The sequence below is a fragment of the Polyodon spathula genome, chromosome 6, assembly GCF_017654505.1.
Source record: "Polyodon spathula isolate WHYD16114869_AA chromosome 6, ASM1765450v1, whole genome shotgun sequence".
NCBI lineage: Eukaryota > Metazoa > Chordata > Actinopteri > Acipenseriformes > Polyodontidae > Polyodon > Polyodon spathula.
Window position 1 is genome coordinate 60082008 of NC_054539.1, and position 13027 is coordinate 60095034.

Sequence of the window (13027 nt, forward strand, 5' to 3'; positions counted from 1 at the left end):
CTCCACAGCTGTCTTCCTAATCACCTTCCCCCCACGGTTTTTGGTATATAGATAAAATACAGGACACCTGGCCCTTCTGCGTTAATTTCCCTACTATACTATCAGGTGGGAATAGTGTTACGACACAGTATATAAACAACGTTCTTTTTGGAGAAGAGGGTGGTTTGTCTGTGTTTTTTTTTTACTAGCCCAACAGAGGAAAGGTTCTAATGTTGTGTGGAGTCCACTCTAAACTGGAAGAATCCCATTTACAGGTAAATTCCGTCATGTCACACACACACACACACACACACACACACACATATATATATATGGTTGCTGATTAAGTCCAGGTGGTGGCATGTGATTACTGTCTGTAAACCACCTGTTTCTCAGAGCCTCTTTCCTTTACCTGCAGAGACTACTCCAGCCCAGTGCTCAACACAAGCATATTGAAATAGTTTTCAGTGGGAGGAATTACAAATACACACCCGTTTGCATTATACACAGCAGCATTTTGTTTTCAAAACAATTAACAATCAAAGTACTCATTCCTCCAAGAAAACATATTTCAGCTGTCATTGCTCCCACTGGTCAGTATTGTCTTCGCATTGGTGTCAGTAAACATTCAGGATTGGGCATCCGTAACCCCGTTATGCTGTAATGTTTTTTTTTTTGTTATTATTTGACTAAATCTATACTCAGGAGGGTTATTTTTTTGCATTTTAGACTGATTTACTAAACTTATTTTTAATGGTTTCCTCAGAGAAGTGAAAAAATGGACTAAAAGGGACTTAATTGTGTCTTTTGATTAAAGTTCTACATTGTCTCACATGACTTGAATTTTTTTTTTTTTTGCGTTTTTGTGTAGTTTATCTAGGTGGCAATATGCTTTTTCTATTCACACGTGCCAAGTATGCTATGTAACGAGCAAGAGTGAAGCCTTAAGTGTTTTTTAATTACTTTAGTGTAGACACCCGCTACAGGGTGTGAGCTAACTTTTTTAAGGCTGGGACAATGTATAATTTTTTTACCTTCGATGCATTGATGTCCTTAAAAAAATAAGTCGGCAAAAATGTAACAGTTTTTTTAACAGGATGCTAATGTGCATAGTGAAAATGTGTAGGAAGTAATGTCACAAGAAACGCACACAAAAAAAAAAAAAACACAACAGTGCACATGCTTGACCATCGATGGTAATTAAACAATACAATAGATCGATCCATCATCCCAGCCTTAATATGTTGAATAATTTTGACCCGGTAGTTTGTGGTACCACCAGATTAGCCCCACTTAAATTAACAATATAACTGTATAATCCTTAATATGCAAAATTTAATTGATCTTGAGAGGTGACAGTACGCATATCAAGGCAATCAGGGTTATGATCAGAGCTTTCTTATTGTTCTGTGTTCGGTTTCCAATTAGATTTTTCTTTTTTGGTAATGTACTTTGGTTTGGTATCCAAAGCTTGCACAGTTGTTAAAGGTGGGATTAATAATGAAATTACTCTCCCTCTCTTAACTTTTAGTCTCATGTTGATGTTTGCATCATCACTATTTGAGGAACAAACTCTATTGCATCTTTATAATTGCCTTTTAGTAGAGAAAATATTGCTGTAAAATATAATGAGCTTAAAGTTTCTAAAAATAAGTTTCAAGGATATAGTGAAAAATGGAAACAAAACAAGAATTGGAAACCAAATAAAATGAATGATACAAAGGTGAAAGAATTATTAGATGTTGTACACCCAGTTTATTTTACCATGTGCATGTGCATACACTGCATATACGTCATGGTGATCTATTTTTTCATGTTACTGATGAAATTTTAATTTACAGCTGTAGACGTGGATGAATTTTACTGACATTCATGTTGTTAATGGAACTGTTATGGGTTGGAGTTACAGAGCCAATCTAGCAAGGCATATTAATTAAACCTGTATGTTGTTTTTTTTTTCCTTTCTCACAGACCATCTAATCTCAAAAAAGTCAATGTAGAAGTTAAATCAACAGAGTCTAAATTATCAGAGCCTGGCAAGCTTAAAGGCCGGATCAGCATGTTTGAAAATAAAGCAACAAGTTTCAAGGAAAAAGAATTTTGTGTCACAAAAAACATTGCATTCTATCCAAAATTCTCTAAAAAATTTACTGAAAGAACAAAACTGAAAATTAATCAGCCATCTGAATGCAAGCTAATGGAAGGGGGAAAAAAGATTGATGGTCTGAATAAAAGTAATGAAGTGGAGGTATGGAGAAATAATCAAGAGGATCTGCAGACAGCAGCAGAGCAGCCAGACTACACTGAGAACACTGTCCAGTCTAATACATTTAATATGAATCAGGCATCCACTGAGAAGGCTTCTGTTGACTCTACTTCCCTGGGAGCTTCAGCGAATGTCAAGACCACTACTGTGACATCAAAGAGTTCTTCAGAAACAGAGGTTATAGAAACTAAAGCACCCATTGTCATGAAAGAAGAACTTCTTTCTACAGTTAATCCAGAAGCCATTGTCTTTTTTATTTCAAACAGATCAGCACCTGGGACTTCATCCAAATGTCAATCATCAGAAGTAGTGACAGTGGCTAGTGGGGCGTTGTCCTCTGTTGATGAAGGTAAAACAAAGGCACCAGCTAAAGAAGAAAAAATGTTAGCTGGAGATAGCATAGCTATGCAGCAAACTACAGTAATTACCCAAAGTCAAGAACAGGTTACACAGGTAAAAAATAAAGCTGCAACTGAAAATACTTTCATTGTGCAGGAAAGTACTGAACAACTCCTACCTGATGCCAAACAGCAAAGATTTACTGGAATTGATACCTGTAGACAGCAACTTGGCAGAAGTACGGCACAAAACCTTAATAACTCGCCCAGTTCTGCACAGCCAACTGCAAAACAACAATTAGATTTGAATAATGTACCAAGAGAAGAGGACACCTCTGCAGTTTCACAGCTAAATAAAATAATTCAAGAAAAAACTGATACAAAAAACAAACGTCTTATATCTGTACTTGATTTAAACACCGTTAAGCAACAGTCTAATGATCTTGTTGATGCAAAAATTGAATTTTCTGCCTCAGAAAAGCACACCACAGCTAAGCAAAAAACTTCCAGTACTGTAGTGAAGACAGTAAGTGAATTGCCTACATCCGGACAGAAGAGTCCAATTAAGGAACAATCTGATATTAGTTTGCAGACGGGAAGCAAACTGCCAAAACCTGTTAAAAAAAGTACCTCTAAGCAGCTGTCTATCAATGATACTGTGGAACAAGGAGCCAGTGATTCTGGTCAGCAAATGGCTACTGAGCAACAACCTGAGAGGAACTTTTTAAAAGTGGAAAAAGATCCCCATACTTCCTTACAGCAAAACACCACCAAGCCACAACCAGACAATATTATAAAGACAGTAAGTGAACTGTCTACGTCGGAACAGAAGAGTCCTGTTAAGGACAAATCTGGTAATGTTTTACAAACTGGAAGCAAACTGCCTAGACCTGTTGAGAAAGGCCCCTCCAAGCAGCTGTCTAATTATGATACTGTTAATGCAGCAAGTGAATCGGTGAAATTGGTTCAGCAAGATAGCACTGAGCAGCAGTCCAACAGTAACATTTTACAAACAGTGAAGAAACTGATTACCAGTACACAATATGATAATGTTATAAAAGCAGAAAGTGAATTGGCTATGCCTGGGCAGAAAAGAGCATCAGTGAAAAATTCTGAAAGTAGTACTTTGCAAATGGAAAAGGAGTTTAGTGCACCTGTACAGCAATCTGCAGAAAGCACTGTTGTAAAAACAGCAGGTGCATTGCCAACAACTGGAGAGAAGAGCTTTATTGAGATACAGTCTGAAGTTAGCATTGTACGGGCAGAAGAATACTTACCAAAATCTGAGCTGAAGAGGTCTGAGACTCTTGCAGAAATAACAAGTGAATTGACCATATCTGGACAGAAAAGTTATGTTGCACAACATGAGAAAGAGTTGAATATATCTGTACAGGAAACTGCAATCAAAGTACAGTCTGAGACTGCTACAAAGAAACTGTCTAAAAGTAGTATTGTACAAGAAGAAAAGGTATCTAAATTTGTGCCGGACAGCACCACAAAGGTACAATCTGACACCAGCGTTGTAAAAATAACAGAAGAATTGACTACAAAAGGACAGGAGAGTCCTGCAAAGAAACAGTCTGAAAGTAACACTGTACAAGCAGGAAAAGACTTGTCTAAATCTTTGCTGAATAGCACTATCAAATTACAGTCTGAGAACGTTGTAGAAGCAACTAGTGAATTGACTACATCTGGACAAAAAAGTTCTGTTAAGATACAGTCTGAGGCTGGCATTGCACAAAAGGAATTAACCAGGACTGAACTGGAAAGTTCTGCTAAGAAACAATCTGAAAGAAATATTGTACAATTGGGAAAAGACTTGCCTATGTCTGTCCAGAATGTTGTTGAAGCAACAAGTGAATTGACTATACCTGGACAAAAAACTAAGAAGCCATCTGAGTATAGTGTTCAGCAAAAGGAAGAAGAGTTGAGTACATCTGAACAGCAAACTAAAATCATCAAAGTACAATCTGACGGTGAGGTTGTAAAACAAATTGGTGAATTGTCTGGGACTGGACAGGAGAGCTCTAAGAATCTGTCTGAAAGTATTATGCAAACACAAAAAGTCTTGCCTAGATCTGAGCAGAATGCTGTAGAAGCAACAAACAGTTTGACTTCATCTGGACAACAACATACTGTTCAGAAACAATCAGAGGTTGTTATTACACAGACTGAAAGCAAATTGCCTGTACCTGAACATGAAATTTATACAACCCAACAGCAATCCAAAAGTAACGTTTCATGTGCAGAAGACAAAGGGCCTATCTTGGTGCAACAAAATGCTGTCAAGGGGCAGTCTGAGAGCAGTGTTGTGAAAACAGTAAATGAGCCACCTACAACTAAAAAGGAAAGTAAAGAGAAGAAACAGTTTGACAGTAACACTGTGCACACTGGCAATGGTTTGCCAGAATTGGTAGAACAGTGCACAAAAGAAAAGAAAGATTTGTCTTTGAATGCCACAGCTTCAGCAGAATATCCAAACAAATTCAAGTCTAATAAAACCCAGAATGAGTCAGCAGAAAAAGCATCTTTAGAACAGGTGCAAGACAGTTCCAATAAAGAAGAGAACAAGCTCCCAACATCAAACATCACAGGAGAGCCTTTACAAAATGTTCAGATGGAAAGCCTATCACAACCCACTTCTGTTACAGCTATACAAAGCAATACAACCAAACCACAAAAAAGTGAAAAAGAAGCCACAACATCATTAACAGATATTACTATGTCAGAGTTTAAGAATAAAAAACCTTTACAGTACAGTGACTTGAATACAGGTCCAGAAGTTCTGCAGAACGCAGCAGCAGTAGCATCAGCAACCCAGTATATTGTGGGGGCAAAGTGTCGATTGTCCTCTGAGATTGTACTGAAAAGTCCAGATCAATTCAATAAGAGAGACACAGATGTTGAACAGCATTTTGGACAAAAAGAGCAAAATGTAGAAAATAAGCTAAATACCTCTGAAAGTGATGATGGTGTCTTGGACACATCAGGTGATTTAGAGAGTTTTGTAGAAAACATCAGGAACTTGGGCAGCACGTTTTCTTTTCCACAGAAGAGGGTAAAGCCTCTTAAATCACCAGCACCACCCTTTGCCATGCCACCCATCAAGGAAGACCGGTTTGAGAAAACTCTTGATCCAGATGTCTTCAAGTTTGGTTTAGGGAAAAAAGAAAAATCAAGAGAGACACCCTCATCAACACTGTTCAAGCTGCAAAGCATGGACACAAAAAGCAAGTTCATCCCCAAACGATCAAGTGCAGAACAGAGTATGCTGTTCAAATCACACCAGTCGCTAAGCACGAACAGTGTGGAAACTCAGAATCCAGACATCTCCGAGAATGAGTCTGTAGATGCTGTTGTCAGAAGGTCACGTCTTGAGAAAAGCTCTATTGTTTCAAGCCTGCTTAGTCCATCAACAACACCACGGATAAATCTGTCTGCAACAACAAGTAAAGCTCTTAGTACTGTGCTTTCACGTACTGAAACCGAATCAGAGTTATCTCAAGAAACTAAGAGCACAACTTCTCTGTTCTTGCCCTCCACTTCATCACAACTTGATTTGCTTACAGGCACATCCCAGACTCCCTTATTGCTAAATGGAATAGATGGAAATATAAAAGAAGATGCTAAACCATCATTTTTGACAAATGACTTGCTTGATCCACCTTCAGTTGAGTTCCCAACCCCACCATTTTTGGATATTAAATTGCCAACTATTGTGGACAAATACCTGAAACCAGACAACACAAAAACAGCACTAGTTCTGGAAAATAGCTTCCAAATGCCAGAGTTCAAACTTCCTAAATTTCCTAAGTCAGGGCTGGAGCCCAGCAGTGACTATAATGACAACAGGTTTGCCAACAGGAGCCAGAATTTCTCAGGATTATATAACCCCAGCCTACTTGGACCTCAGGCCTTTATCCCTGGAATGCCAACTGAAAACATGGAGGTACATTTATAATCTTACAGCATGTATACAATTGTGAAGATTATATTAGTAACATTTCCTAATTTTAAGGTTGTTTATGGAAGAAAAAATATTACACCATTTCCTTCATGTTTTTAATCATGTTAAAAATATTAAGAATATCTATACAAGATTTCTCCACAAGTCTAACAGGATTTTAGCTTGCTTGAAAAAGACGATTTTCCCCATTTGATTGTGTTTCCTGATTCAAGAAAAAGAATCTGCTGCTGGAATTTTTCAACCTTATTCTGTACTGCACCATAGATCAGATAGGGCCAAATGGAATTGACAAAATGTTTCTTAGAATCAGATAAAACCCACAATACCTTCTAGCATGCTTTAGAGAAAAAGTAATACTCATACTGAAGGAATATAACTTGAAACCATTCCGAACAACAGAATGGTCTCATTTTATGTTCTTTGCAGTTATGCTGTGGTTCTGTCAATAAAACCCATCAAAATGTAATTTGAACTATATGCCCTTTGCAACAAGAGACACTGTATTTTTAAAATGTGTTGGTTATATAATAGTGTTTATGTTTTCAGGTGTAATCTGTGTAATCCACAGACACTGCTGCCATAACTGTACTGCAGCTAAATTGTTTTAATATCTTGGAAATGGGTTGTCTCGAAATAATTGTTTGCAATATTTAAGCCTATATATTTTTGTTTTGGTAAAACATAATTTGAACTAGTACTGTAATAAATAAACAGTGAAAAAGCAAGCATGAAAAATCACATTGAAGGGTGGTAAATGAGAGAGGAATAGGGAAGTGCTGTAAAAATAAAAACATGGTTAGCCTTGATAAAGCATTGCAAATGCACAGTTTAAGCATGGGGAAAACCATTTATATCTTTTAAAATGGTCATGTAAATTTACCATTGTAAGGGGAAATGTGCAATATTTGAAACAAATTCTATGAGGATATGTAAATAATTGGATGTGCATTTTGATGACAAAGTCATACAATAGGTTGGAGAAGTGTGCTGACTGTAGATTATATTCATATAATAAACAAAGAATCAACCCACGCTCCTTTTTGAAGTCTGTCATTCAGTTTATTTGCAAATCACTTAATAAGTGGACGTGTCCCAGACTCTGGGCTTTGTGATCCAAAAAACTTGATGATCCTCCAATTGGTTTGCATTCTGGTTAATTCTTATAGACATAATTAATTTGGCCAATGTATCAAACAATACCATGGTAATATACTGTTTGCTGTTTTGCCATAAGTAGTCGATTTCTTTCACTTTCAAATGTATTAATTGAGATTTATTTTGTTGCATCTTGACTTATAGATTCCTATTTCAGACCAGAGAAGGACCCACAAGAGACCTGGGAAGGTAAGGGGCAGCATTTTACATTTTGAATGTGTGACATGAAAGAGATAGGAGATAACTATGACCTGTGTCTTTGTTTGTTTGTTTGTTTGACAGCTGGTAATTTATGATCAACCCCAGTTCTCAGGGGAAGCTAATGAAATCTTCAGAGACGTAGAAGATGCCACTTCATTTAAATTATCGTCTGTCATTTCTGTAAGGGTGGTAAGAGGATGGTAAGCAGAAATCCATTCTAGTATGGCACACTTCTATGTATACAGTATTGTTGTTTAGGTGGTGCATGCATTATTAATTGAAATCAAGTATAAACAAATATATAGTTTATATATATTTACATGTTATTTAGTTTTTAGTAATGATGCATTACTAGTAAATACATTTAATGCATTTTGATCAATCTGTACCATGCTGGGATAAGCCACAGCTGGATTGTTTTGTTTTAGCATGATGTGTTCTGTAAACCTGGTAAACTGAACCATTACCATTTAAAATGTATCCTGATGTTGTTTTTAGAGAATATAAGCATTGCGGTATATTCAGTTGATAGAAAGTGTCACTGAGGTGAATACATTTGTTGTTTAAATTAAAATAAGACTTTTTTACTGAGAGAAATACTTTTCAACTTGGGCCCACAAAGAGTCCTATTTTAATTACCTAAACAGTTGGTCTCTAGATCGATCAAATAAACCCCAGTGTGACTTGGAAAGCTTGAAAGCAGCATTTAGTATGTTGTATTCTTGACACTTTGCAAAATGTTTTCAGCTGGATTTTCTATGAAAAGCCGCACTTTCAAGGCCGGTCAATAGCTTTGGAAGAGGGGCAGACAGAGCTGGTAAATATCTGGAATGAAGTGGCCTGTGAAGAGAATGCTGCTGGTGAGAGCAAGCCTGACACTGCAGCTCATATGGTGATCGGCTCCGTTAGGCTAGCAGTAAAGGTATGTGGTGAGACCCAGATCTATGATTACCTGTGTACAGTTATTCCGTCTGATTTGTTTTATGGGAAACCTCAAAATTTTCAGTATTAATAGCACTTGCTAAGTATTTGTCTGCTAAAGAAGTGATGTGCGTCAGTTTGGATGAAACACCCTCCTCAGACTATTAGTCGATATGCATCGCTAATGTTAGATGCAAGGCTTTACCACATCACCACCTGGTTTTATATAAAATCCCGGTATACTTTTGTTTGTTGGTTTGTTCAGGATTACAGTGTACCTGAGATTGACCTGTTCACTGACCCCAAAGGCATGGGAAGAAAGATGACCTTCTTTGATGATACGTTGGAGACATACACATATGGAATACCAGTAAACACGTCATCTATCAAAGTCCATTCTGGAGTGTAAGTCTAGCACAATCAAGATCTAACGTCTTCACTATACAGTCAATTATACAGTCAATTCTCGTTAAAACAAACTCCGGTTAGACACACTTCTTCATACAATGAATTTTCTACATGGTCCCGGCTAAATTTTGCAGTTGCTTATTGTAAATTACTTCTTATAATACAAATTAAATTATTGAAACCCTCTCAGTGAAGAACATTTTGAATAAAACAAATCGACCTAGTTCAAACAGCTGAGAGTAAGGGATACTGGAAATGTATTAATCTACATTCAGATTAGCGCCTCTGTTCTGTATGTTAGTGCTGTTTTTGGACTACAGATACTATGATGTATTTCGAGTTGCCATAGTGCTCATGTGTTAATGTCATTTTCATGAAGCAGCGTAAAAACATGCACTGTCCTTGCAGACAAAAGTGAAGGTGTTGAAAGCAGTGGATAATGCACCACCATACAAGAAAAGAAAGATGGTGCAGATTTCAACATTCCTGCAAACACTTTGGCAACTGGAGTACAATAATGCATGCCTATGAACGGCAAACTCTGGATGCAAGTCTTCCGCATTTCTGATTTGCTCAGTACCTGATGTTGATGACTTCTTGCTTTTGTGGCTTAAAAAAGCCCATGATCAGAATGGGACATGCAGCTTTAAAGTGCAGTTCATTTGCAATGTACTAGTTTTAAAAGTTCACTTACTGCTGTATTTTCAGCAAAATATACAGTACTTTAAAAAATACTTTTCATTGTTCTGCAATTGAAATTTGATAATATATTTTTTTTCTTTTTTTTTTGCTTGTCCCTTGAAATACTCAATAACGAAAATTGACTGTATGTTGCTTTTCAGAGAAATACTAGGACACTAACTGTTTTTTTACTTTTTGTAACTGCAAAACTGGGTTCAGATCAACAAAACTCTCTCTCTCTCTCTCTCTCTCTCTCTCTCTCTCTCTCTCTCTCTCTCTCTCTCTCTCTCTCTCTCTCTCTCTCTCTCTCTCGCACACACTCTTTTTTTTAATGAGATGAGCCCATAATTGAAGGTTGTAACTTCTCATTTTTTAAAGTGATTTCTACTGAAAATATAAAAATTTCACAGCTATATAATTAACTGTTATTTAGTCAGATGTCCTAGCCATTTGAAAGAAGTATGATTTATTTGATGAATGCTTTAATCTCTTGCTAAGTCTTAGAATTGCTGTGCTTGTTTGTGCATGCTTAACACTTTTTTTCACAGCCACATACCAGTTCTGTCAATTGTACTTTGGGTGTGGTGCAATTTTCTATGCTTTTTTAAAGGAATTATTGTGTGCCAAAAGTGAAAAAAAAAAGGTTTGTGTTTGGCTTAAAATTAAAGAGACTGGAAATGTATAGAGGCCTGTGGATGGAGGATGGTTGGGAATTCAGTTTTGTATAGCGAGTTTGCCTCTAGCTCACCTTCCTTGCTGTGTTACTAGTAAATTATATTCATTGGGCCGCAGCAATCCAGTTTTGTCACACTCTCAACAGATTTTTGGTTACAACCCGTCTTTAGTTGATTTAGCAGGGATCTAGATGAATCCTAAGCTATTCATTGGTAATTCCCCATTTTTATGAAAAAACTGGTACTGCAAGGCACAAAGTATCATATATATATATATATATATATATATATATATATATATATATATATATATATATATATATATATATATAGTGCCTTGCAAAAGTATTCAGACCCCTCATCAATTCTCTCATATTACCGAATTACAAATGGTACTTTGAGATTTCGTTCTGTTTGATATTTTATTTTTAAACACTGAAACTCAGAATCAATTATTGTAAGGTGACATTGGTTTTATGTTGGTAAATATTTTTAAGAAAAATAAAAAACTGAAATATCTTGCTTGCATAAGTATTCAACCCCTGTGCTGTGGAAGCTCCCAGTTTGCACCGATGAAAGAAATTGCCCTAACGAGGACACAATTACCTTACCATTGGCCTCCACCTGTGAACTATAAAAATTGCTGTCACATTTTCTGGATAAAAACCCCACTGTTGAAGGATCATTGGTAAGGCTGTGAATCTGAAGGAAAATGAAGACCAAAGAGCATCCTAGAGAAGTTAGAGATTAAGTAATACAAATGCATAGATTAGGAAAAGGGTACTAAATAATATCCAAGTGTTTGGATATCCCAGTGAGCACAGTTGGATCAATAATCAGGAAGTGGAAGCTGCATTACACCACCTAGGCACTGCCAAGAAAAGACCGTCTCTCAAAACTCAGCGCTCAGACAAGAAGGAGACTTGTGAGAGAAGCCACAGAGAGGCCAACAGTCACTTTGAAGGAGCTTGAATGTTCAGTGGCTGGGAGTAGAGTAATGGTGCACCAGTCAACCATATCAAGAGCTCTGCATAACACTGGCCTGTATGGGAGGGTGGCAAGAAAGAAGCTGTTACTCAAAAAGTACCATCTGAAAGCATGTCTGGAGTTTGCAGAGAGCATGAGAGTGACCCAGCTGCGATGTGGGAAAAGGTTTTGTGGTCAGATGAGACCAAGGATAGAGCTTTTTGGCCAAAACTCAAAGCTCTACGTGTGGCGCAAACCTAACACTGCCCATGCCTCAAGACACACCATCCCTACAGTGAAGTATGGTGGTGGCAGCATCGTGCTGTGGGGATGCTTCTCATCAGCAGGGACTGGGCATCTTGTTACAATTGAAGTAAGAATGGATGGAGCAAAATACAGGAAAATACTGCAAGAGAATCTGCTTCAGTCCGCTAAAAAACTGAAGCTTGGGAGGAAATTCACCTTTCAGCAGGACAATGAACCCAAGCACAAGGCCAAAGCAACATTGGAGTGGCTCAAGAACTAAAAGGTGAATGTCTTACAGTGGCCCAGTCAAAGTCCTGATCTCAATTCCGTTGAGAATCTGTGGCACTATTTGAAAATTGTGGTCCACAAGCGTCGTCCAACCAACCTGAACAACCTGGAGCAAATCTGCCAAGAAGAATGGGCCAAAATCACTCTGACACTGTGTGCAAAGCTGGTACATACTTACCCCAAAAGACTTAAAGCTGTTATTGCAGAGAAAGGTGGCTCTACCAAATATTAATGTGTGGGGGATGAATACTTATGCAAGCAAGATATTTCAGTTTTTTTTATTTTTCTTAAAAATATTTCCCAACATAAAACCAGTGTCACCTTACAATAATTTATTGTGAGTTTAAGTGTTTTAAAATAAAATATCGAACAGAACAAAATTTCAATGTACAATTTGTAATTCAGTAATATGAGAGAATTGGTCAGGGGTCTGAATACTTTTGCAAGGCACTGTATATATGAAATAATATAGTAAAATAATTTGGAAAATTGAAACAACAATTATCACAATCCCACTTCTGGAGGTATTTGCAACTCCTACACCTGCTGTGTGAAGTACTAACCTACCACAGTGTGCAGGGACCTCTTGCAGGATTTTGTAGATTTTTTCAAGGGGCAAGGAGTTTCTGCTAATATACTATGCTTGTGTAAAGCTGATGCATCTATTTCAATGTTGCTGGTTAGTATTGCAGCATATGAGCGCCTTTCTTTGAGACTGGTCAACAAAATGGAAAAATTCAAGCTGAGATGGTCCAGACATTTGTATGCTTTAATGAGTGACTTGCATTATAGAAATATTAAACATTTGGAATCTCAGAGAGACTTTTTTTTGCATCATGATCATAGTGACAGTGCGTATGCACGTTCAACACAGTGAGTCAGTGGCTGATCTGGCATATGAACCAGGAACCTTCTGCTATCAGGCCCTTTTTTTTAA

General features: G+C 37.3%; 1 protein-coding gene across 2 annotated transcripts in view; it reads left to right on the top strand.

The window, feature by feature from the left end:
• Positions 1-13027, top strand: part of LOC121317409 — a 72215-nt gene that overhangs the window by 40784 nt on the left and 18404 nt on the right. For both annotated transcript variants that reach the window (XM_041253310.1, XM_041253311.1), the window contains 5 exons: positions 1951-6532; positions 7850-7894; positions 7988-8106; positions 8654-8828; positions 9093-9232. In XM_041253310.1, the coding sequence (XP_041109244.1) occupies positions 1951-6532; positions 7850-7894; positions 7988-8106; positions 8654-8828; positions 9093-9232 (5061 nt within the window). The remainder of the gene's footprint in view (positions 1-1950; positions 6533-7849; positions 7895-7987; positions 8107-8653; positions 8829-9092; positions 9233-13027) is intronic.